The following is a 25,383-nucleotide window of genomic DNA, read 5'->3' on the forward strand; positions in this document are numbered from 1 at the left end:
CAGCATAACCCGGCGATCCAGTCCCGACGGACAGAATAGCGACCGTGGGAGGCGACGCGTGAAATCCACAGTAGGGCAGGGGTACGCCTCTGCCTGCATCTGTGAGTATCGCTTTCCCACTGTTGGGCGCTAGGAGTAGCTTTGCCGGGGAAGGGTAACAGCGGCTGCGCTGACAACGTTGCTGGCCCGTGTCTGTTGTTTCAGGGCGGAGCTACGAGGGAGGCCGTGCGAGGAGGTGGAGAGTAGCTGGACTGCACGATTGCGCACAGTCAGGTGGAGATAGGAGCCTCCTCCCTGGTCTTCTGCTGGCGAGAGTCCACATCCCGGAAGAGGAGTTCCTCTCCTGTCTCTCTCCGCTCAGGAGAATTTGCCCGTGTGTTGCTGGACTGGGAGAATTAGGACCCTGGGGGGGGGAGTTTTAGTATAGGGAAAAACATTCATTTAGCTTTGTATTTTTAGCGTTTAATCATTCCTGCCAGCAGGGTTTTTAGCGGGTTGTAAACACTATTTTTTATTGTATACGGGGATTTTAGCTTGTATTTGGGGTTCAGACTGTGTTTTATCCTGAAAATAAAAGGTGTGTTTGAAGCCAGCTAAGTTTCTGTGCTCTGAGCGCTGACCCACTCACTCCCCTTTCTGCTTGTATAGGCGTGGTGGTGAAGACTTAGTTCCACCAGTTTAGCGGCTACATCAACACAATGGTGTTTTTCCCATATTTCACAAGAGGGCGTCCTGTTACCAAAAGCATCACCTTTCACATGCCTACAGTGGCAACACAACCTTTGGCTACAACACATCGGGTCAGTCAAACTTGTAAGAACCCAACAATGCACGCACTGTGTTAAAGAGAGTATTTAGGCTCGTGCTTCTGTGCAGCCAATCCAGCTGTTCCCCCGTACTCAGGAGTAATGCCATTTCTAGAGCATGGTGGAGGAAGGAGGAGAGGAGGGGTAAATGAAAATGGCATGTATCCTATTGAACTCTCTCCCTCCCTCTTTCCCTGCCCTTAGGGATTAGAGGAGCAGCACTCCCCTTGACCGCTTCGCAGCTTGCCCAGTAGCCCAGCAGCTGTTCTCTCCCTCAGCGAATTGGCAGCCAGGGCTCCTGGTGTGGGGGTGGCATGAACACAACGTCTTTGTCTGTCATTTTTCTCTTCCCACTTTTTATCTTATCTATACAATCTCATATGCAGACGTACTTCCTGATTCATGTTCTTTCTATTGGTTCTCTTGTCACAAAGCAGTGACATCATCATTTACATATATATATATAATATTAGATCAAACAAAGCAAATATTCAAAACAAAAGCGAGTATCACACTATTACAAAAATACCGTTTGGTTATGTGTGAAGTGAGGAATGATGATGAATCATTTATTCTTTTTCTGACCTCCATTTCACACAAATGGCTTTGTTTTGGTTGTCAGGACATCAGCCATGCGCATATCACTGACCGGGGCCTCCCTTGACTTTGCTGCAAGTGTCTCTTTTCTCTCCCTCTCACATATACAGGCACAGGGGTGTGCGCATACAGACACATACACATCAGCATGCTTGCAGGAGCCCTATTCGTCAGTGTCTGGCTCATTCTGCCTTCCTTCTGCCTACAGATTGGAGGACAGAGGTAGCAAGGGAGGGCTGAGGGAGAGGAGAGTTGCGAGGCAAAACGGCTGGTCACATGAGCAGAGATCTGTTTACAAACCCAAGGCAGAGCAGAGCAAGAGGAGGAAGGGAAAGGCGAATCGCAGGCTCTCTCTCTGAGCACCATTATAGATTGAAAGAGGAAGAAGGGAAGCCTGCCATGACAAAGCCAGCTGGAGGTGCAAGAGGCTGAATGCGACACACGCAGACACACTCTTGCGCACACACCGCCTTTGTCTCAGATTTTTTTTTCTTCTCAATTGAAGCAGCAGATGGTTAGAGGGAGAGTAGGATCCCCCCCTACGCGCACACACATCCACTGACTGAAACACAAACACACACTCGCAAGCAAAACACCAAACCCAGCAAGAGGACTGTTGTTGACTGCATGGAGCTGTCCTCACTTTGTTTGGGCTTTGAAGGAAGCATATCTTTGCCTTCTGTGCTGAGGAGAAATATCAACTGCAAGATCAGAAGACTGGAGGAGGAGACAACAGAGGAGACAAGAGGGGGATGAGACTTGTGAAAATCCCCTGTTAAAAAAAGCAGCTTTTCGAGGAAGACAAAGCACAGATTAATGTCAGATAATTGCCTTCACTGGGTGAGGACTGTCATTTTGAAAGCTAGCTGTTACTGAGTTTCGTGAAGGGACGACACTGCAGACACAAAGTGAAGTCAAAGAGGCCCCTTTCTGGTGGAAATGTAAGTATTTCCTGTTACAAAGCAGCCCGTGTTGTTTACCACACTGCGATCAAGCAAGAATCAGTTTCTCACAGTAACAACTGCTGAGCTGCACCTGGTGTGAGATATATGAGAAACAATCATCTCATCTAAACAGGTTTTCTTTGTCTCTTTTCTCTTCTGTGATGACATCATTCTCACTGGGATCCAGGAGCACATGAGGTCTCCAGTCCTGGTCCAAACCTCAGTCCCAAATCTCCCAATCTTAACACAGAGCGGTTAATCCAGATTTGGGAATGTTGGGCAGCACAGATTGCTGAGCCAACAAAACCACACCTCCAGAGGATTTGTGGAATCTGAGCAAATCTTGATGGTTGTTGTTTGCGGGAGCTAGCACAACCCAAGAAAAAGAGCAATCCAGCTCAGTGTAACTGAATCTAGACTCCAAAACAGATTTCAGTGTCCGAAGCTCCAGCCCACGAGTTTGGCTTGTCTCCAGCCTTTTCCTGACAGGGCCTGAATTTACTGCGGCTGCCTTGGGAGTCACATTTCATGCAACCATTCCAATGGTGTAACGGTAAGTGAGTGGATTCCTTGGCACTTCTCTAAATATATGAGAGATGGAAGCACATGTACTTACTTCATAAACTAAGTTACTTAGTTGCTGGCTGTTGGCTAATGGGATTCAGATAATGGATGTGCTTGTGAATGGGCAAATTGCAGGGAGTGGAGGCCTTAGATAGTGTTTTGAAGAGTGAGCTGAGAGCACTTAAAATAAGCTGCTTTCCAGAACATGTTGTTTCGTTTGGGTTTTTTTGTTGTTGTTGACAACTGTGACATTTTATTCTGTTACCTTGCTCCATATTTTTATTTTTCTTCTTTGGGGTGATTCCTAATTGTATCTTTCATTATGCTACAATAGGTCTTTCCTATGAAACCCTCCACCCGGTTCTTGTAAATCCCCCAACCCCCAGCCATGTCAAATTACCCTTCCCATACCCCCCACAGTGTGCAAGCTGTACCCATTCATTCACTCTAAAGAGAGACACATGGACATTTAGAGGCTGGCAAAGAGCATCCTCGCTACAAATTAATAGGAACACATGTGGCCTGTGGAAGTGGGGCTTCCTCTGCTATTGTTTTACCAAATGGCCCTTGTCCCCCAAGTTCATTCTGTTTAATGCATCACACCCCCCGCCACCTGCAACGCACACATATTTCGATTGTACCACACAGACACCACGCAGCTTTGCTTTTCCATCCCCGAGCGCACACACACGAGCTCACACTCTACCAGTCATCTCTGTAGTCTGTGGAACAGATGGTGGTGTGGCGGAAGTGATGTCTGCCCTTCATGTTTGTCTTGTTCACAGCAAATTAACGCACAGTCCTATGAGCGTCTCAGTTGCCACCACAGTGCCAGTCACAGTTCCCCAGACACACCTGCAACTAAGCACTTACTAAATTTGAACCCTTAACAAATGCTGTAAGTAAAGCTTGTGATTTTTGTGGAGTTTACCTAGAGTGTCACATGCGTTTGCAATTTATAGTTCCACATCAGCAGACACACTCAGTTTTACTGGCACTAGAAGCTTGTCCATGTTCTTGTTAATGATCAACGTTTGTGTACTTGTCTTCAATGATTAATCTTTCTTTTCATTTTATATTGGAAATAAAGTGTTTATGATTTGCCAATAAGAGTTTGGGCGTTCCCCTTATTCCTTAGAAAGGAAAATTACCTTCAGCTGTCTACCAGAGTAATTGCTCAAACAAACGGCACAGTCTAATGTTTATGCTATCAGTTTCACTTTAAACTGTCGGTGCTAACGGCTGCATACTTTAAATCTTTGTAGATAGCTGGATATAGTGGGAGATTAAACAATGCTGCAGTCTCTTTTTCAGCATCTCTCTGTTTAAAGCTGAAGAAATGCAGCTTTAAAAAGACCGCAACCCTAAACCAATTTCAAATTCATGACCTATAAAAGAAAACAGGATTTTATTATGTTTTTCTCTCTCATGGGCATCCCATCAAAGAGTTGAAATGAGAAAGTCTTCTAATTCCTCAAACTTGATTTTACATGTTGGACTTTTACCTTAGAAGGTGGCAAACAAGTTAAGTATGTAATCTGTTATTTCAAAACTTTTCCTGGTAGGATGCCAGTGTGGTTTGGGTTCTCAGCGTTCTGAACACTACTGCAGCATGGGGTCTGACATCTATCACCTGCCGCTCAATGTCTATGTCATTGTTCTGGGCATCGGCCTCTTCGTCTTCATGCTCAGCCTCATCTTCTGCTGCTACCTTTTCAGGTAGGTCGGGCGAGTCTGAGATAAACAAACCAGTAGTTCGAGATTTTCGGGCAAGTTTGAGCAAGCTTTGGAACACGCTGCCACGGCAGCTTCAAATTAATTCCTAACCACCTTGGCAGTCAGCTATCTTCACGTATTGATGTGTTAATGTTAGCAGCGAATGTCATGCAAGTTTACCAAGCAAGTGTTGAGCTGCCAAAGGTGTGACATGTTGTTTAGAACTGTTAAAACACAATTTATGCTTGGATTTCTTGTGTAGAACAACAAATATTCTCTATATAAGGCAAAAGCAAAGCACTCAGGAAAAAAGGTTGCTGCTATTCATGAACTCCAATCATTTTTACTGACTCTGCAGTTCACCACAGAGTATTTTAGCACATTCTACTTCATGTCTTTCATTTTTGACTATATCTTAGTCATTTTGTTTCACTCTTCTTGCATACATGGGTGTTGGGTTTCTTTTGGGTTTTTTATTTTTTGGGGGGGAGGGGGGGGGGTTTAGTGGAGGTGGGGGAAATAATAATACAGCAAAATGCTGCATTGATCTCTTTTGTTTATTGATACATTTTACCCATATATTAATTGGTTTATTAAATCAATGTCGGAATGTTTTACAATGTGTTGAGAGTTGTAGAATCTTTGTATTATGATAGTAAGATAATTGTGGGCAACATACTCTAACAGCATTATATCATTACTTACCCTGTGATTCCCTAGATTTCAGCGAAAGGCTGTTAAGGCCACTATATGCCACGTGTACAGCACCAGTGCAGGAAAATTAGTGACCACTGGCCATCTAAAGCAAAACAGAGAAACAAAGTTACTGGAGTTTCATTTACAACATTCCAAATCAATATGAATGCTGCGTGTTGTATAAAGTTCATGTGTTTGTTAAAGCAAAGTGTATTTCCTTATGCTTAGTGTATTACGTTCATGAAATGATATTGTCAGGATGTCAGCACTGTATTTTTGGACCATTGTGCTACACCCAATAAATGAGGTTAGTGCAATTAGTGTAAAGAACTCATAAAAAATGTCTGATTTAAAAAATAAACAAATCATTTTTTAAAAAAGACATAAATATTACAACTAATACTGTTATCAGATTTTCTTCAGATAGTAATGAACATCCTGCCAGGCTCAACATGATTATAAGTAACGTTTTGAAATATTAGTCGAGAATAAAATTGCAAACAAGTTTCTATAAATGTTGCTAATTTAACCACAGTAATGGACTGGAGGAACAGGAAATGCGAGCAGTTCTGTGAAATTAAGTTAGGATTGTGTGTGTGTGTGTGTGTGTGTGTGTGTGTGTGTGTGTGTGTGTGTGTGTGTGTGTGTGTGTGTGTGTGTGTGTGTGTGTGTGTGTGTGTGTGTGTGTGTTTTATCTTGCAATCACAGGTCAGGATCCACAGAACTTAAGTCACAGTTGTTACAGATGTTGTTTTCTTTGTGTCTCTCCCAGGTTGAAGCAACAAGGAACTAGGGAGCAGTTCAGTTACAATGAGGTATGTCAATGCAGTATCTGGCACTGTGGGTGCACATGTAACACCAGCTTCTTAGGCCTGTTATAAATACAAGTGTAACATCTTAGGCTGATATCGCCAACTGTGAAATCTAACACCCCCTCTTTTAGATGACCTTGAATCCATCTATGTGTCGCTACGTTCTGGTTTTAAAATGGTAATCCGTGTGATGAGGCCCCATACACTAAACTGGTAGCAGAGTGTTAACAGTGTAGCGTGTTGACAGTTGGTAATAATGCTTTCAGACAGGGAAGGTTGAACAGGAACTGCAGGTTATATTGTTTTCTCTGCATTTATAATGTATTTTTTCACCATGTAGGAGTAAATCAACACATATCAGTTATGTTTTCACAAAAATGCCCGTTTTACACTGTATCTTTTCTGCCGTGTAACACCCCAGTTGACCCATGATGCTGACGCATAGATCACATGACCCAACACATTTCTTCTTTCTCTCCCCTTTTATTCTGCAGGTGGTGCTGAAGGGGGCAAGCAAAAAATTAAGCCTTCTTGGAGTAAGTCATAGTTTCTTATAAAATGTGAACCAGACCTATGTTAAACAATGTCAGCTGTTTGTTGCCCACATTGTTTATGTGCCAGTTTAGATGAGATCATTATGTGCTGGGAATGTTTGGTTGGTTCATTCAATCAGTTTCTCCTTCAGACGTTATTAGCATGCTGCACGTACTCAGGGTGGAGATGTGCTGAAAATATCTTAAATACTGTCAGTGTGAGAGTGCCTGCAGAATGTAGGGCTCCAGGAATAACTGCACTCATTCAAAATGCATTATAAAAAACATCTCTGTCCTGCCTCTTGTGATTTTGTTTAAAAAAAAACAACAACTTCTAAGTATTTTGTTTAAAACCAAGGCTTAGGGCTAATTTTGGTATAAATTCAATATCCAATTTCTCTTTTTAGTTTGAAATAGCCCTGCTGCCTGAAAACACAGTTAAGATAAAAGCACATTTTCACAACACTGACATACTTGCACTTTAAAGCAAAACGGTAAATTAATTTACCACTTAAATTTAGCTACAAAAAGGCAAGTGTATTAGGTTTGTAAGGATATATATATACATATATGATGTCTATAACCAGAAAAAAGCCAACCGAACTAACCTATGTGTCGTTTGTGCTCTGCAGCAAACCTGTGCAGTGTGTCTGGAAGAATTCAGGACCCGAGATGAGCTGGGAGTGTGTCCGTGCTCACATGCATTTCACAAGAAGTGAGTGTTAATAAAACAGTGATGTGAAAAGCTCAGTAGAAATAGTAGCTGCAATTATATGCCGTTCTCTTCGGTTAAGTTAAATTAATGTCATTCTCATTAGGCGTGGCGAGATCACAACAAACTAAATGCTTTGTGTGGGACACACTGAGAGGCAGCCTTTACTTTAATCTTAGCGAAAAGAATAAATACAAACGGGTTGCAATGTCACAGTGATCCTGTGAGGACAAATCTACTTAATTTGAATTTAATTTACCCACTAGATTAATAAAACAGGCGTCAGTGAAAGCTACAGGTTGTTTTGCAATAGCATTTACACAACTGTTTATTTCCCCTTTTTATTCCAATGACTGCAAAACTGTTTTTAACTGTTAGCTTGGCTGCTTGTCTGTATGGTTGCAAATATAACTATAATCAAATATTGATACTATCGATTGATATTAGTGTGATTGGATCAATGCTTTGTTTCTATTCTCTCAGTTCAATATGCAGCACTCTGAATTGTGCTAAATAAATTATTCATTTATTGATTTTTGGGAAATAAAATTTTTTATCTCAAACCAAACCTTACTTCACAACCCTGCTTTAGAGACGGGCACATTTACAGTTTCAAAAAATCCAGTTTCGTAACACATGAGAATCTACAAGGTGTGTTTTGTTATGTTGTTCTGTTAGCTAATTATTGTGGAAAGTAAAAAGCCAAGTGATTTAGTTGTCATTAAAATGAGCCCAAAATTAGCAGATTGTGAAATTCTACTTAGAGGGTGCTCATAAGGTTGATTATAAAGTCAGTGGCCATAAATGGTTAAAAAATATTTTTCTTATTCTTCTAGAAACACACAAAGAAAAATAAAGGTTAAACCAAATGCTGGATGTAAAATTTTAATTGGGGGAATTTTAGTGTTACTTAATATTCTCACCTGAGGACAGAGCCAACCTAGTGGACTGGTTTTCCCAGCTTCTTGTTTTTGTGTAAGCTGTTTTTTAGGTTAACCAGTGTTACACTAAAGCAGTGGTTCTTTAACTTGCACCACACTGCCCATTCTGTCATCAATAATTAACTCTAAAAAGGATCCAGTTAGAATTTTTGTAAAGTAAGTGTGAGTGTTGTTTCACCACTCTTAGAACTTCTACTTTATTATAATAGGTGGCACAAACAAAACGCTGTTTCGTAGTATTTAGACATGGTCACAAAATTTGGTAGCAGTGATGTTATTTTACATAATCCAACAGCTTCATATAATCTGGTAGAAAATTTGACAAATTACAGATTATATTTGCGATCATATCTAAATACTTTAGTATTGATGTGTGCAAATGCAAAAATGATGTGAAAAACATTTGCAGCAGTTGAAAATCCCAAGGAAGTAGAGCAAGAGAGCCCTGTGTGACCTCTGCTGGTGGCACTTTTAAATGACAAAAGTTACTTTACTTTCTCCAAAAAGTGCAGAGGCGTCAGTCTAGCTCAGTGGGTGAACAGGTTACAACATGACGCATGGCTGAGATGCAGCAGCCTGCGCCCCTTTTCTGCATGTCGTACCCCTCTCGCTCCACCCATGCTCCACCGCAGCAGTACTGCTGTGGGAGATGTTTTCATTTCAACAGGAAACAAAGTTCTTTCCTGCTATTTTAAGCTTTAAAAGTTGACTTAAAAAAAAAAAAATCCCCCAAAACTAAAGCAACAATAATAGTGTCCCGATAATAAATCCTGAGTAATAAAAAAAACAGCTATGCAGTATTATTTCAAGCTGTTATTTTTCTTGTCCTGTCAGGTGCCTGCTTAAGTGGCTAGAGATCCGCAGCGTGTGCCCCATGTGTAACAAGCCCATCCTGCGGCTACACTCGGACGCTCCCCAGGGTGCCGAGGGGCCTATGGACCCAGAGGAGGTGTGAACGAGCCATCGGAAGAAGAGAAAAGACTCCCTTTACAGAAAACACACACATTAAATACACTAGAGAAGATGAACAAAAGGGTCATCTTGAAGAAATGTTAAAGAGCCCCAAGTAGCAGCTTTGCTGCTGACCTTTGAGCAGTTATGCTTTCGTGGGAACTGAATATTGATAGCACCAACATGATTTGGTCAAATCAGTCAGAAAGGGTGAATGAATAGGATCTTTCATTAAAATGCTCCTAGTTCTACTTCCATGTTGCACTGTTCACCAAAAAAAGAAAAAAAAAAAAGACAGGAAAAGGAGCAGCAATAGAAAGTTGGATCATTGCCACTGTCACTGGACGACTGGTGCAACACTGCCGGAGAGAAATGACTCTACTGGCATTGAGCAGGACATCAAATTACAGGATCAGTATGGATACCTCTAATATCTCAGGGGTGTTACCAATACAGCCAGCACAAACCACGTCAATCACCCTATAACCCTGTGCCATACATGCATCTTCAATACTGCCAATTTAGGTGAAATGCTCCAGGAGCCAGAGGCAGCTACACCCTCTGGCTGAAACAGACCAGCCGGATTACAACCGCGACGATTTAAGTAGATGATGTTGTTACCGATTGTGTCCCAGGCCCTTTTCCCTTTAAAAAAAAAAAAAAAAAAAGACTGATAGAAAACTAGTCTTGCCTGTATGTATTGTATGTAATGTCTCCCTATATATATATTGTCCTTTTGTATTTTAAATAAAGCGTCATGTAATGTATTGTAACAGCCTTGGATTTATTGAAAGGTCAACGAGTCAACTGACAAAGGTTTTATTGAAGCTTTTATAAATCTGTTCAAACAATCAGCAATCATCGTGACATGATTTACTCATTATCATACAAAACTGTTGTTTTATAGACCCACAGTATTGTAGCATACAAGTTCAACACTCAAGAGTCCACAACTATTACAAAAAACTTAATTACAAGCTAAAATATTGGTCATTTTGAGGAAAATGCTCCTCCTCATCTGAGGATACAAATACACAGCAAGTCACGTGTGTCCACCTGCATTTATAAGGTGTTTGCCTGCATATATCTGGACTTTACTTGGTACCCTCTGTGCCTTTAGCCTCCACAAACTCAATGGCCTTTTCTTTTACTGCTTGGACGCTCTGAGGGGTGCCATGTGTCTTCTCATATTCCAGGTAACGCTTGAAGAAGAACTTGATCTTCTTCACAGAAACACTCAGGTGGATCACTCGATCAAAGAGCGCTCTGAAAGAGGCAGAAGTTGTAATACAATATTACACACTTATCCATCTCACATGTCAGTTCTTATGAGTGTGTAACTGTTTAGGAACACAGACGCTATAGCATATGGAATAACGTATGGTAACCATGACGATGAAAAGAAAGTTTCTGTTCACCTGATTTCCTTCTGCGATCCATGTTTGACCATGAGGTCGATGAAAACAGACCACAGGTCGGTACGTTTTGGGTATGTGCTCAGGACTTTGTCAAACATGTTGCGACCTCTCTCTACATCACCGTAACGAAACTCCAGCTGAGCGAACTTGGCGATCACATCCACACCTGAGAGAAGAGGATGAGAACACAGAAAAGGTTACGTCCTGTAGAAAAACACAGCTTTGACAGGTGAAAAGAATGGGAATTGTTAAAAATATTGCATCAGTTTCAGTGCTAGTGGTGGTGTTGGGTGGTGGGATGCAACTGTATAAACAGCCACCCTAATATTTAAGAATAACTGCAAAAACCATGAGCGCTAAGTTATTGGTGGACAGCATACATTAAATGTACATAGGAGGTATTGTACATACAGACGCTATGATCACTTTAGTATGACAAGATGTTTAAACAGGCCCTCTTACTTTCTTTTGGAGGGAGACTCTTCAACGCCCTCTGCAGGAGATTACTGGCAGCATCACTCTGACCCTGCTGAAGCAGGAAGGTCCCATAGCTAAACCATACTTCCTTATTCTGACGGAAGCGCTTCACCATCGTCTTATACAGGCCCTCTGCCTCCTGGGTACAAAAAACCCCCACAATGAGTCAACAACACACAGATCGTGCATATATCAGATGCTTATTTAAATATGCATACCTAAATATTTTGGTATTTTCTGAGAAAGTACCTTGATTTTGTTGGACTTGGCGTAGATCTCAGACAGCTTCTGGTATACAGGCATGGGCTCACAGAACTGCACTGCCCGCTCAAACACCTTCTTGAGACTCTCCTCTGTGCCATACATGTTCTCCAGGTTCAGCAGGGCCACCCACACATTCAGCTTCTCCTGCTCCTCCCTGAACCACAACAGGCACAATTTTACACATCTAACCATCTTTAGTTAAATTGTGCACAAACTTTCTTGCAACTGGATGCAGAGATCGCTTTATCAGTTAAACAAATTCAACTACTCATTGCTGTAGCTGACTGGTTGACTAAACTACGATTATTTAGTCAACCATTTTTAGAACAGACTTGCAGCATTTGGGCGTGTAAATATAGTTCAAAAGCTGCTGCAGTTAAAAGTGAACATCAAAGTGCAGAAAAAAGGTGATCTGAATGCAGAAAAGCATTCATGTGAGAAAGGCTGGTTTGACTATTTTAGAAAGCACATTATTAAATGCCTAACACAAAGCAGTGAGTAAAGAGAGGACTTGCGACCAGAGAGAGGAAAGCCCCTGTGCAACAGAGCCATTGTTCTGACAGCATGTCTTTGTTGCCACTTCATCCTCGTGCATATGAGTGTGCTTGATAACTTCTGTTTAACTTGTTTTTGTGACTAGTTCCTCTCTGTTTAGGTGGTGGCAGCAGGGGTTAAAGTCAAAAAGATAGCTAAAGCTTTAACAAAACCTTCACTTGTTCCTGATTCTGCCTCCCTACTTCCACACATCTCCTTGACTTCCTTGAACCTTGCTAGGAGTAAAGTTTTTGAAGCTCTTTTTTGAACTGAGGAATTCCTGCCATATTTCAGGCCTGCTTATTGAACAAAATGACTGGGTGTGCATCAGATGTTAGTGAGATGGTCTCTGCCTATACACATGCCCCTTGGGAAAAAAACCTTAAACTGTTCTAAAGCGTGCCAAACCACATGTTTACTGTTATATACTAAGGTGTCAAAACTCATCAGGGGAGGTCGTCAAATATCTCCTTTATCAGAGAAAGCATTAGCATGAACTGACTCAAAACTCAAACTGCTTCTAAATCCAACAGAAAGCCTTTGGGATGAGGTGGAATAAAAGAACTGCACCACAATAAAAGAACTTCTTATAAATAAGCAGCACCTGTGTAACACTATGATGTCAGTACCGCAATGTTTCCAGCACCTTGCTGAATCTCTATCATACAGACTTAAGCCAGCAGTACTGTGTGCCACGTGTAACTAATAAAGTTGCTAAGTGCGTGTATTCATCTACAAGTCTACCATTACCTGAAGGAGATCGTTTTCAGGGCTCTTTCAGCGACAGTGCGGGCCTGCTCGATCTGTGTAGCCTGCAGATGGTGAGCCATGAACTGGAGCCACAGCAGCGAGCTGTTGGGTGATGCTAGGAGCAGACGCTCGAAGGCAGCTGCATCCTGGGGCCGCAGGTTTGGATCCATCAGCTCAGCCTCTCTCTGTATCAAAGCCTTCTCTGCTTCCTTTTTCTCCTGCTCTTGCTCATGACGAGACTTCTTCTGGGGCTGGGAGGCGGAAAGAGCACATTTAAGGTAAAACACAGGAAGGAAAAGGAGATGGGATAGAGCCGAGAAAGGTTGAGAATGGATAAATTATGAATGAGGTCTTTTAAGGGGTAAACTGATGTGCTGAAAGTTCTGTTTCTCCACTAACTAAGAATGTACATCTTTTTCTTTTTTCACCTTAGTGCTTCCCTCTTGGTCTTCTCCATCACTCGAGTCCTCCTCCTGCGCTGCAGAGGCAGGCTTCAGGGAGCTAAGACCCACATCCCAGGAGAAACCTGCTGTCACCTGCAGTCTAGATGGACACGATGCACTGGATGTAACCTGCTGAGGGAGAGAACGTATTCATAAGATTCTGGTTAAGTGTATTCAAATCACCCAATCTATGGAGATTTACAAGACTGTAAAGGTTTATAAGCAGTTGCTTACTTTTGCAGGTTTTCCTTCATCTTCCTTATCCTCCTCTTCTCTGAAGTACACCTCTACTCCACTATCATTATCATCAGTTCTTGCCTTCTTTGATTCCTTCTTCTTTTTCTTTGAGATCTGCCAATGAAGAACCATTAAGACCCACGTAAACCACAATTCAATACATATATAAAGTCACCTAGGCAAAGATCAGTGCAGGATTTATTATTGTCAGACCCAAAGATGATAAATGGAAGATGAAAAAACAATGGCCTTGTTTTTGTCAAAAATGCAAAGTGATGATTCAAAAATATCAGAGCATAAAATGAAAGAGTTAACAATGTAATAAAAAACACAAGGAAATGAAATAAATTTACATGTGAAAGTAAAAAAGAAACTGAATGTGTCTTTTCACCTCTTCGCTCTCAGATGCTGGGCGTTTCTTGCTCTTCTTATCTTGTTTCTTCTTCTCCTCTCTGACGAGACGCAGCGGCAGACCGAGCGATTCTGGAAGGACGTCTGGCTTCCCGGTGTCCTCAGGGAGAAGCGAGAGGTTGATAAACTCCTCCTCCTTGTCAATACTGAAGACAAGAATAGCAAAAACTAAAATGGTAGGATGGCAGTTTGGAGTCTGAAAATAGTCCCTACCTAAAGCCGTCCCAGAGAACTTCTGAAACTTGGTATGATAATGAACTTTTTCCCTTTTATTTTTAAATGCTACATTAATGGCAGTTAAGATATAATTCTAAGCTGGATCGGTGTAGAAAATTGGTAACAAAGCATAAATTCTGAAGAGTGATTTCTGAACTCTGAGCTGACTTTACCTGAGAATTTTGGTGGTGAGCAGGGCGTTGGGAGGCAGGTGCTCAGAGACGATTTTGTGATTTTTAACAAAGTATTTGGTGGTTTGCTGGAGCTCAGCTCTTCCAATGATGCTTCTTGACAACCTGAAAGACAATTATATAGAACAGTAAGAAGATATAACAAGTAAGAGCAGAAATGTTAGAATAAATGTTGAAATGTTTCTAAAAACAATCATTAGTTTGCTGTGAATGGATCTCTTAGTTACCTGATGAAGACTCCCTGCTCTCCAACAGACTTCACATAGCCTCTGATGATCTGACCTGCCTTCAGTTTGTTTACAGACAACACTTCTGGGTCTTTTGCTGGCTTGGCCTTGTCTGGGTTCAGCCTGGAGGAACACATTATAACACGATACATTTTTATTGCTTTATTAACAAAAATCATCACAAATCAAACTTTTACAACGATGCCTTCTCATACCTTGATGGTCGCAGAGACAACTGCCACTTGTCATTTTCATTATCGAGAAGGTAACACCTGAAAAAATATTTTAAAAATATAAATATAATATAAATATAAAAAATAATCAATATTTACTTCACAGTCACTAAACATGTTTAATCAGAAAGTCTTGAGATTAAAGTTGTGATGATATTTTAATATTTTCATGTCAGTGACACATAACTGAATTCTGCAGACTGAATTTTGACTCCACTTCAAATAACAAATGTACTTGTATTGACTAAACCACTGAAAAAGGTCTTTTCTATTTAAGCTGGCACAGCAATATTACAGCTAATAAAAAAGAGAAATCCACAAGGTAAAGTGTGGGTTGACATATTGAATTTAAAAAAAAAAGCTGAAGGGAAAACAGAACTTCCAGGTGCTGCTCCAAAAGAAAAGTTCTAAAAAAAAATAATTTTTTTTTTAGATCTAACTTTAGCTTTTCAGATTTTTGCTCCACAGATGTGGGCCAACGAGTGTCACATTACTGTAACAGCTGGACAGAGAGAACTGAACACTGCAGCAGACATCACAGCTATGATGAAAAATCGGTTTTTATAAGAGAAGAAAACAGGTTACAGTTAAATCTACTGCTGCTGCAACACTTGCATTGTTTTATCATGCAAGCTGATGGGAGCTGTAGTGTTTCAGTAGCCACTAAATAAATATAGTTTAACGTTGTTACACTCAAAAAGTTTTAACTCTTAATTTGCTTACTGGTAATTTAGAAAAACAATGAAATAAATGCAAAATTAAAGTTTGCACTGGATAACAGAAGCTAGTGCAGATTAGCTTAAAACTATTCTTTTCTGCACACGGTCTATAACAGAGATCATCCACACTGACCTGAGAAACTGATCCTTGTTGTAAACAGCCAGTGGGTTTGGCCTGTAGGCATCAGCAAGGTCTGTGACAGCAACAGTCCCCATGCCCCCAAAGGGAAGTTTGACCAGCAGGCCAGTTTGTGGCTGAATATTTGTTACTATCCCCAAAGTAATGCTGCCTTTCTCCAGTTTATGGACACCTGGAGAAAAAAAAAAGGAATCCAGAAATTAAATTAACCCGATTTTATGTGATACAGATTTCAAAACTAGAAGATCCAACAACAATAACATAACACAAAAACTTTAGTAGCTAAAAATGGAGCTAAATCAACAATGAAGTTAAGTTACTTCAGTTACTGCTAACTAAAATGTTAACCTGTTATGTTACACTTTCACTAAAACACCTAGCTAGGCTACTTTAGTGCTTATATTGAACTTATGCTGTGTCACTACTACTATAATGTTGCTGCTGCTGCCACCTTGTGGCAATAGATTCAAACTGTAACTTCAGTAGTCTGATAGCAGCTTAATGGAACAGGAGGATGCAAAATGCCCTTATTTTGGTTTGCAGATATTTTTTTAAATAAAATAACATTTTTTCTTTATCATTATAAATGTCATTATTGCACATTTCCTAGAAACATCTTAATCTATATGTTGAGGCTATATCGTCCTCATGTAGCTCTTACCTGTGAGTGACAGCACAAAGCGATGAGGAGGGAAGCTCGCTTCTACCACTCTGGCACGGACTGCTTGGCCCAGCTTGTACAGTTTCTCGGGGTGGCCGATATCCTCAAATAAGCACAAAGTGTAAGATGATTGACCTCTTACAAATAACATTTGCTCTTCCTATACATTTGCAAAGACACAAACTTACTTTAGGATCAGTGGTCATTGCCAGCAGTTCAACCGTTCCAGAAACACTGGGATCAGTTGTGACTTCCAAAGACTTTCTGTCTGAGTTAAACTGGCGAGAGAAACATGAAGACATTGAAGAAAAAAGAAAGAGGACATAAATTCCAAGCTTGCTTTTTGGCTTTCTTTTTCCTTTGAAATTGTTTTTGGATTTTTTAAATGTACAATCACTTCAAGTTTGGGGCAAAACTTGTAAAATAATATAAAGCCAGCCATCTCGATCTTCAAAGCTTACCTTTGATACAAAGCATGTAATTTCCTCCCCAGCTGTATAGCTGCTCAGTTTTTCTTTTGCTGTAACTGGTTTGAAATCGACACTCTCATTCAGTTTTCTACAGAGAGGGAAAAAAGACCAAAAAGATGAAAAACAGAAAAAGCACAAAATATGCAAGAGTTTGGGGAGGGTGAAATTCCCAATGAAAATTATAGTGCAACAAATTTTACTCATTTTAAACACATGTGCAATATTTTAGTAACAGAAAAGGCTGGAGATGTTAATGTGTGAATGATGGTTGTTTGGATATTTTAGGATTAAATAATGATCAGGCTCAGGTGACGCAATATAAAAACCAGAATGCAAGTTTATTTGTGTTGTACATTTACCTGGGTATCAGCGTAAGCTCGGAAATGGTGTATGTGAACTTTGGATGGGAGAATGGCAAGAATCTGAAACAGAAACAGTTGCGATTACATCTACATTACTACATAACACAAAGAAAGTGAATACATATCATATGTCTACTCCAACAGGTAAAATGAGGCACAACAGCCATCATTACCTGTGACTGGAAGCCTCTCGTCCTCCGATAACCCTGGCGGTGACCACGCTGCCCACTTTCACTGATGACGTGGGGAAAGATCCCAGGCGCACTTCTGCAGGCTCCACCACTTCAGACACATGCACGCTACCTGAGCTTCCATCCTCTAAGGTAACCTGGATGCAGGTAGGTTTTACTGTCCGCACCGTGCCCTGCAGGATTTCACCAAAGCAGTGGCCCTTGCGGCCAGTCTGGTTTTCTGAAGCTGTGCGCTTTCGCTCTGGCATACTGCGCTCCCACGACACCAAAGGGAGCCCTTGCAGCTCTTGACAGCTGGGTTCAATAACTTCAGCTGACAAAGTCATGCCCGCCTTCAGCTTCTCTGACTCAGACAGGAATATCTCATTCAGGTGGCTGCAAGTCTGGATCACAGTCAGCTGTGCCGTGTCACCCAATGAGATGACGGCAAAGTCTTTGTCTATGTGCTGCACCATTGCTGTGTATTTCAACCCTTCAGCCAGCTATAAAAAAATTAAAAACATTACAATCAAATGGTGGATTTATATTTTTATAGATCTAATTTTAAAAAAAATAAAAAAAATATATATATATAAACACTCACAGATTTCTTCTTCCCCATCACCTTGGAAAGGATAGAGACATGGACACAAGCAGAAAGCATGTCAACATGAAGGACAACTGCACCGACTTTCTGTCCGTTGGTCAGTTTAACACCTGCAAAAAATACAGTTTTTGGTTACATATGAGCTCATCTTTCATACAAAATACCTTCTCTGTAACCTCCTGATGTTATGAATCGGTAAACTTCATACTTCATCTGTTATTAGATATAATATAATATTGTTTTGAATATTGTGAAAACAACATACACACTAAATAGCTCACCCGTCTATTTGACCTTGTGCTTTTGATCCACAAGTTCCAACCAATTTAATATTTTCTTCAAAATTAAAGCTTCACTGACCAAAGCAAAGCAAAAAATAATAATAATAATAATAATATGAGAAATATTTAGTTTTTTCCTGTTCAGTACATACCCATCATGTGGTGCTTATTGGCCAGAATGGTAGCACCAATCAAGGCATCAGACTTAAACGTGGCACCGGTGTCATTCACAGTATCCACAGTCAGCTTCAGTTTCTGTCCAACAGACAGAGCAGCCAGCTGCTGCTGAAGTTCACTGTTATCTAGAAAAAACAAAAACAGGAACTTAAGTCTCACTAAATGTCTGGAATTCTGCAACTCAAATCTTATTTGGCCTTTCGTGGGTCTATAGCTCCCAGCGTTTATTGACACACTTAGCAAAAGGCAACTATTTATATCTAATTGACTTCACACATACCTTTCATAACCAACATTTCAGTGACTGCTCTTCTCTCCTGAAGACCATTAATGAGTCTTGTCTGGGCATCCCCCTGTGGTGATATGACCTCTGAAATCTTCAGTGTGACCAGGAATCGCCGCTTCTCCTCATCGAGGTTTGTCACTTTAGCAATGACCGTCTGGCCAACCTGGAAGGTGTTCGTCGTATCTCGGATGAACTTGTCAGTCATGGCCTGGAAAAGCAGAAACATTTGAAAATTTAACCAGGAAAATATATAACTGTTATACAAGTATGAGCCTTTCAGTTTACAAATTAAAAGATCTTTACTTACTGATTTGGGTGCAAGTCCACAAAGGCCGTATGGAAACTCCACAAAGACACCATAGGGCATGATATTTTTGATCCAGCCAACCAGCTGAAGTCCAACAGTGATCTCAGAGAAATCTTTGGCAACCACTCCTTCCTCCAGTGACCATCTCACTGTTGGTTTCTTGGTGAGAGTCTTTAAATGAGAAGCAGCTAAGGAAACACACATTTTTCAAAATAGATGATGTATGAATTTCCCAAGAGGACATAGTGAATCAATCAAAGCTGAGTAAAGGTCATCGGGTGGTCAGATCTGCAAAATATCTGCAGGCTACTGAAAAAAAGGATACAATATTCTGCTTGTTCTTGCTTGGACAGATGAGTTTTGAGATGATATCTCCTTCCTGCAGGCTCTCCCACAGCAGAGGGCAGTTGGACATGTGATCAGACAGGTGGCTCATAGGCAGTACAGCATGGATCTCATCCGGGAGGATGGCCACTTCCAAACCGTTGAGTGACTTTTTCAGCACCTTTGCATCCAGCCTCTACAATAAATAAGACAAATTAATAAAAATAAGACAAAAGATTATATTTTCAATTGAACACGCCACAGAGACGACTTCTTACCTTCCCCACTTCACAGTCAAACTCAGGTTTTTCAGTCTCCTCATTTTCTTTTTTGACCACTGCCTTAAATGAAAGCGCCATCTTTCCCTTTTCAGGATCACACTGAAGAACTTTAGCCTTTACCACCTGGATTATCAATCGAGACCAGCAAACTTGTGAGATACATCACAGATACAACACAAATCAAGACCATACAGGAATCTCAGTGTACATGACATTCGATCACCTTACCTGCCCAACGTAGAAGATGTCCTCGGGACGAACGATGGGCTCAGAGCTCAGCTCACTGAGCGGCACCAGACCCTTAACCCCATTGTAAAAACGGACAATGCAGCCAAAGTCTTTTACGCTCACGATATAGCCGTGGGACACACGACCAGGACGAGTGTCATTATAGCTCAGGAACAACGGCAAGGAGCTTTCAACCAGAGTCTTTTTTCTGGTCAGGTACAGCTTCTTATTCTCTGCATCTACTGACAGCACCTGAAGACAAAGTGTGCAGACACAAATATTCAGTGGAACAATAAACAGCAAATCAGCGCTCACAGCTGAAACTTCACATCAGAAGTTTTATAGTTGTTTGTTAGGGCAGAAGTGCACTTACCCGACATTTGACCTTCATGCCCTCCATGTACTTTTTCTCCGGATTCTGCAGGACAATGTCAGACAGATGGGTTCGAGGCACCAAACCTTTAATGTGGTCAGACAGATGCACCACCATCCCATGACTCAGCAGGACTGACACTGTCCCCTTGGAGAAAGAGAAACATTGAGAGAAAAGAATGTAACACAGACAACAGGGAACAATAAAGAGAGGTGAGGATTTAACTGTGCACAGTTTAAACCTTCCGTTTCAGGCTCATTTACAGCAATTCTAACTAATGTGCATCATCTCTCCATTCAGCATCACTATTTTAAATTATTAAACTGGAGTTCCTAAGTCAAAGATATTTTTAACATATCTGCCAAGGAGAATTTCCATTTCTGGTTTGACGCAATAAAAAATTAAACTGAGTAGACGGATTTTTTTAAAAGGGATATTTTGGGAAATACACTTAGTTGCTTTCTTGCAAAGACAAGTTCCAAAGTAACCTCACAGCAACACCGCAGGTGTGGTCAAGAAATAGAAACAAGTGATATTTGTACCATTTGCTTCTGTATAGAAACAAACTTATTGTGTAAGACTTAATACGTTACTTAATGAGTTCATTTGAGTGAGTGTTAATTTAAGTTTTCTCCAAAAACAAACTAAAATTTGTCCCAATAAGTAACAGACCATGAGTTTGCTTTTTGCCTAATAAAGTCGATGTTATCCTCTTAATGCATTGAAAGACTTCATTGACTCAAACTTTCATAATCAAAAGTTACATGTAAGCCAAGTTTCCAACAAAAGATGATTCTCTGTTCCTACCTCCACAACCTGACCGGCCTGAACATCATGGTATCTGTAAAAAGGCTTCCCAATCACACTCCTAAAATCAAAAGAAGAGAGGCATGCAAAGATCAGAACAGTGAAGCCTACATTTACTGTGGACACTCAAATGAAGTGTAACATACCTGCGTAAAGTAGCAAAATGAATTTGCTCCATGGGGCTGAAGTCCAGGATCCTGCAGATGTGCTCAGGCTGGGCAAACACTCTGTTTTCATTAGTTTGCTCATTAGACTCCTTCAGGTGGTTCCGCTGTCAACGCAGACAACAAAATGATCTCAATCTCATCTTATGAAGAAAAAATATATAAATACAAGATTTATAAAAGTTAAAGTTTGTCCAAAGCATCACGCTGACTTACATGTACAAAGGCCAACGTTTTGTCCGGAAGTTCCAACACTCCTCCAGACAGGTGGTGCATAGCGGTCATCTTGCACTCCTTCACCACCTCTCCAATCCGTTCCCTACCTGCAGGAACGGGCTCAATCCCAGTCTCAAGATGAATAAGGTGGCTGCGCAGGCTCATTCCCACCAGACGAGTCTGTGGCTCGATGTACAGCACGCGCGCATTCACCTGAATGGATGGATGCAAAAAGAGGTTTGTACTCTCAAATTATCACATGGCATCAAAATTTCTAAACACCCATTTATCATAAGCGCTGTGTTAAACATGCCAGGTCTACTTTACCTGAAGTCCCTTAGTGTAGCTGGAAGCCTGTTCTGGCTCCATGTGGAGAAAATCCACCTGGCCATTAAACGAGGACAGGAAGTCCAGGATCAGGCCGTGTTTGGTCACCTGCAATACCAACATACTGGCTTTTACATGCAGTTCAGAGGTTATATTTCACTGGTGATTGTTTCATGTTGTTTTAGTAGCAGAACACATATAGCGGATAACATAAAAACACTGTCTTTACCTCCTTGATGGCAGCTTTGACCAGAAGGCCAGGAAGAAGTGTTGTGAGGTTCCAGCCCTGCTTGGGTTCAGCACAAGTCTGAGCAATCGTAGTCAGGTTAGCAGAAAGCTGGACCACGCGACCATCATTCTTCACCTCTTCTACTTGGGAAGTCAAATACTGACCCACTTTCAGCTCTGTACATGTGGAGAAACCACAAATGCTTGAGAGATCCTTTTAAAAAAAAAAACAACTGATTACATTTGTTTTATAAAAACTGAAAACATCTGCAATGTCCTAATGAAACACAACCAAATCATGCATGAAAAACAAAACAACTGTTTCCCAAAATGAGCAACAAGTTATTTTCCATACCTTGAGCATTGTTGTGTTTGAATTTCAGGGATTCCTTAGACAGAAAGGCCTTGGTTCCACTGACACCAATGTCAATGATGTAGCCGTAATCCTCCACGCTCTCCACACACGCACTCAAGACCTACACAAAAGATACAACAATTTCTGTAAATGCAGGTTTGATGGATGTTTTTAAACAGTTACTCTCACTAACAGCTCACCATGCCAGTTTTCAGTCCACTCGGGGTCAGACTTTTGTTGACCAGTTTTGGATTGATTGACAGCTGGATGCTAAGCGAGCCTCTCTTCGTTACATCCAACTTGGCAACCACACACCTGAGCACCATGCCGGGGTAGAAAAGGTGTGGCAAAGAGCAGATTTCCTACAAAGTATAAAGTAATTAATATGGCACTTTTACAGACCTAAAAGTCACAAAACGCTGCACAACAATTAAAACACAGTTAATACAGAGTTACTATGTATGAGGGTCAGCTAACACATTTTGAGTATGTGAGCGAAGACGGTGTTATAGAATATACAAATATAGAAATGTTGTCTTGATTTTTTAAAAGATTTTATGAATATTGTGGACTGAATTACACTGTTGCACACTCACAAGCAGAAATGTCCTCAACACCAAGACAATTCAAATCTCCTACAACATTCTGTTCATTACTATATAGGCCAACCTCTGTGTCAGCTGAGTCCAGCTGCTCACTCAGCAGCTTGGTGTATGAATCGCAGATGTTCTTGATGCTGAGAAAGCCTTGCAGGCCACTAGGCAGGCTGACGGTCACCTCAAAGTCTGTCACCTCTTTCACACAGCCTAGCATCAGCATGCCCTCCTTCACATCCTGGGAAAAAACACACACAAGCCGTTACTGAGACGAGCATCCTGCAAGAGCTTAAAAAATTGCTTAAGAGTGTTATTTTTTTTAGATGCAGAAAACACAGAAGAAATGAAACGTAAAAAACCCATTCAAATACTGTATATGTACTGTAGAGGTTATTGGGAGATTGATTACCTTAACATGCAGAATTTCCACACATTTGACTGGAGCGTTAAGTGTCAGGCCAACTTTCTTTTCCTCTGCCTTTTGCTTCTTGAGCTTTTTGCTGTCATCTTTGGCTCCTGCCTTTCTTTTCTTGGTTTCAGCTTGCTCATTAGACTGCAAGAGAAAAGCAAATTATTGCCAAATGTGAAATATGTTTTAATAATACACTCTAGTGTTGTAGTATACAATAGCCTATTTAAGACCAGGTGACATCAAGGGATTTTTTTTTTTAAACAATATTGGCCTAACCTCATAGCTAAGGAGCTCGGGTGTGGCAAAGAGCAGATCTCTTTGCCAGGTCTGTCCTGTGCTAGATGCATCAGGGGCAGTAACAATCAATTCTGCCTCACTGATGTCTGTTTCATTTATAATTTGATTTGCAGTGGAAGCCACAGAGTTTCTGAGCCAAAACAGAGCCAACTTTGAGTTGAGAAGTACTTCTGTGCAGAAGTGATTCCAGATGCAGAGTAGCAGAAGGGCTGGGTTAGTGATATGGACGGCTTCACTGTACATCTGGCAATGCCTCTCCACAAGATGTAGGCAGCAACACATTCGGGTCAACAAAAGATAAATTCCAATTTAATTTTCATTTGTACATGCTATTGTCACATTACAAAAAAGGAACTCCGAGTTGAAACTGAATAACTAAAAAGGATTTCTTGTGAAAAACATACCTGTGGTTATTAATTTTGATCACTTTTGTCTGCACTCTGAACCCAGATCAATTCTTTTTACACTCAGTAAGACAGACAAAAACAGATGGAAGTTAAAATCTACCTGAAACAGATTGTCCGCTTCTGTTCGATGAACCACTGTTTTACTCCCAGTAGACTTCTTTGCTGTCCCTCCTCGAGGGAAGTCCTCCACCGCCGATGCCATCTATGAAGTTCTTTAAGACGTCTAAGAAAAATAATGTCGCCATTATAAAAGACATCTAATTGTTATTAGTTCACATGTGCACAAGTTTCAAATCACTGAGACTGCGAGAGCCAGATTATTTTATTTAGTGATAAAAGTCCATCTGTATTCGTCGATCTAATCACTCCAAATGCACGACATTACGAGCTAAATAATACCGGGTATAAAACGAACAAACACTAGCAAAAAACCTCCACTGGACTGAAGATTTAAATATATGATGTATTGCTGTAAACGTACATTTAAATATACAATCAGAATCATGAAAGGTTTCTTACATTAAATCTCCGGTTTGTGGCTATCCAAACTCACATGCTGTTCAGCAACACGCCATGACCTTAGCCCGGAAGAAAAACTCCGGTGGGCGTTTCAAATTTTGTCCAATGACCGCGAAGAACGAATAATTGGCACCGACTTTAGCCATTCAGTGAACGCTCTCGGCCTTAAATTTGAGTGACAGTATTTTTAACAAATAATGGCGCAGTCCTAGATCGCTGACCATGGGCGGGACTTCCTAGCGAGTTTAGCATTGCGGCCTCTGCTGAAGGGCACCTGTCTCATTCTGGTTGTACTGTGCTCGAGTGTTTAAGGTAAGCCTCAAGACCTTGAGAAAGAAGTTGGACCACTTACTTTGCTTTGAGCAGTTATAAGTAGAGTCAAGTTGTCTTTACAATGCATCTGTGATGTTGTACTGCTTAAGCCATGGATCTGAAACTAATAAACTACCTAGCAAGCTAACCTAGCAAGCTAACGTTAACTGACTACAGAGTGTGCATTACTCGCTAAAATGTCTTGTATTAATGCATTTGAATTGCAGCGTTGTTTAACCAGAAGCAAAACCTGGCATTTTAGGTGTTCATGCGAAGACATGTCCTTCACGTCGGTCATATTTTAATGACGTACCATGTTGGGCTAGCAACTATAAAGGCTGTAACTTCTCTTATGTAACTATGCTGGTACTAATTTTAAGTAGCTAATTTACCGATAGGTTTTTTGTTGTGCATCAGAGTAGTAGTTGCAAACGTGCTCGAGCTCCCCCTTCTCAAATAACACCCATAAAGTCTACCCAGTACTAGGAATTAATTTATTTTAGCTATAGTCTCTGTTAGGACCTTGATGATTTCTGAATTCACCTCTCTCTACATTTACAGAAAATGATAATATGTCGTGTCATGCCTTCTCTGATCAATAGCTCCCAACCAAATCACTACCATTAAATAGAGACATGATTTACTTACAAAGTGTAATAATCATTTGGGAGAACTTGTTCTTTCA

General features: G+C 40.8%; 2 protein-coding genes across 3 annotated transcripts; one reads left to right on the forward strand and one right to left on the reverse strand.

Annotated features, from left to right (window-relative positions):
* Nucleotides 1-1,677: 1,677 nt before the first annotated feature.
* LOC113023743 (RING finger protein 122) lies at nt 1,678-10,045 on the forward strand. Its single transcript, XM_026170086.2, has 7 exons — nt 1,678-2,344; nt 2,535-2,900; nt 4,477-4,630; nt 6,096-6,138; nt 6,630-6,671; nt 7,301-7,383; nt 9,156-10,045. The coding sequence occupies exons 2-7, from the start codon at nt 2,876-2,878 to the stop codon at nt 9,274-9,276; spliced, it is 468 nt and encodes a 155-aa protein (XP_026025871.1). The 5' UTR covers nt 1,678-2,344; nt 2,535-2,875; the 3' UTR covers nt 9,277-10,045.
* A 30-nt stretch (nt 10,046-10,075) lies between these two features.
* On the reverse strand, nt 10,076-24,519 carry pdcd11 (programmed cell death 11). Of its 2 annotated transcripts, none has more exons than XM_026170082.2 (36): nt 24,387-24,519; nt 23,968-24,090; nt 23,161-23,304; nt 22,825-22,989; nt 22,356-22,517; nt 22,156-22,276; nt 21,802-21,977; nt 21,573-21,680; nt 21,246-21,458; nt 21,012-21,136; nt 20,866-20,926; nt 20,059-20,205; nt 19,686-19,937; nt 19,455-19,580; nt 19,178-19,372; nt 18,853-19,023; nt 18,540-18,753; nt 18,235-18,384; nt 17,799-17,911; nt 17,198-17,697; nt 17,022-17,084; nt 16,654-16,750; nt 16,381-16,470; nt 16,193-16,295; nt 15,526-15,703; nt 14,656-14,712; nt 14,441-14,563; nt 14,196-14,318; nt 13,787-13,952; nt 13,393-13,509; nt 13,144-13,287; nt 12,716-12,966; nt 11,417-11,585; nt 11,153-11,306; nt 10,691-10,856; nt 10,076-10,538 (listed from the first exon to the last, which is right to left on the reverse strand). In XM_026170082.2, the coding sequence occupies exons 2-36, from the start codon at nt 24,067-24,069 to the stop codon at nt 10,367-10,369; spliced, it is 5,418 nt and encodes a 1,805-aa protein (XP_026025867.2). In that variant the 5' UTR covers nt 24,070-24,090; nt 24,387-24,519; the 3' UTR covers nt 10,076-10,366. The 2 variants fall into 2 exon arrangements, with proteins under 2 accessions (XP_026025867.2, XP_026025865.2); XM_026170080.2 differs by having other exon boundaries at nt 13,144-13,290.
* Between the last annotated feature and the right edge of the window lie 864 nt (nt 24,520-25,383).

The sequence above is a fragment of the Astatotilapia calliptera genome, chromosome 6 (assembly GCF_964374335.1).
Source record: "Astatotilapia calliptera chromosome 6, fAstCal68.1, whole genome shotgun sequence".
Lineage (NCBI taxonomy): Eukaryota > Metazoa > Chordata > Actinopteri > Cichliformes > Cichlidae > Astatotilapia > Astatotilapia calliptera.

What these genes read in the sequence shown, in the direction of transcription:
- LOC113023743 (XM_026170086.2), top strand. Translation starts at nt 2,876, where the DNA reads ATGCAACCATTCCAATGGTGTAACG. An exon ending in ACCATTCCAATGGTGTAACG is followed by an intron (nt 2,901 to 4,476) that starts GTAAGTGAGTGG and finishes TTTTCCTGGTAG; the next exon opens with GATGCCAGTGTGGTTTGGGT. An exon ending in TCACATGCATTTCACAAGAA is followed by an intron (nt 7,384 to 9,155) that starts GTGAGTGTTAAT and finishes TTGTCCTGTCAG; the next exon opens with GTGCCTGCTTAAGTGGCTAG.
- pdcd11 (XM_026170080.2), bottom strand. Translation starts at nt 24,069, where the DNA reads ATGGCATCGGCGGTGGAGGACTTCCCTCGAGGAGGGACAGCAAAGAAG. An exon ending in CAGCATCTGAGAGCGAAGAG is followed by an intron (nt 13,510 to 13,786) that starts GTGAAAAGACAC and finishes CTTCATTGGCAG; the next exon opens with ATCTCAAAGAAAAAGAAGAA. An exon ending in ATGAAGGAAAACCTGCAAAA is followed by an intron (nt 13,291 to 13,392) that starts GTAAGCAACTGC and finishes TCTCTCCCTCAG; the next exon opens with CAGGTTACATCCAGTGCATC.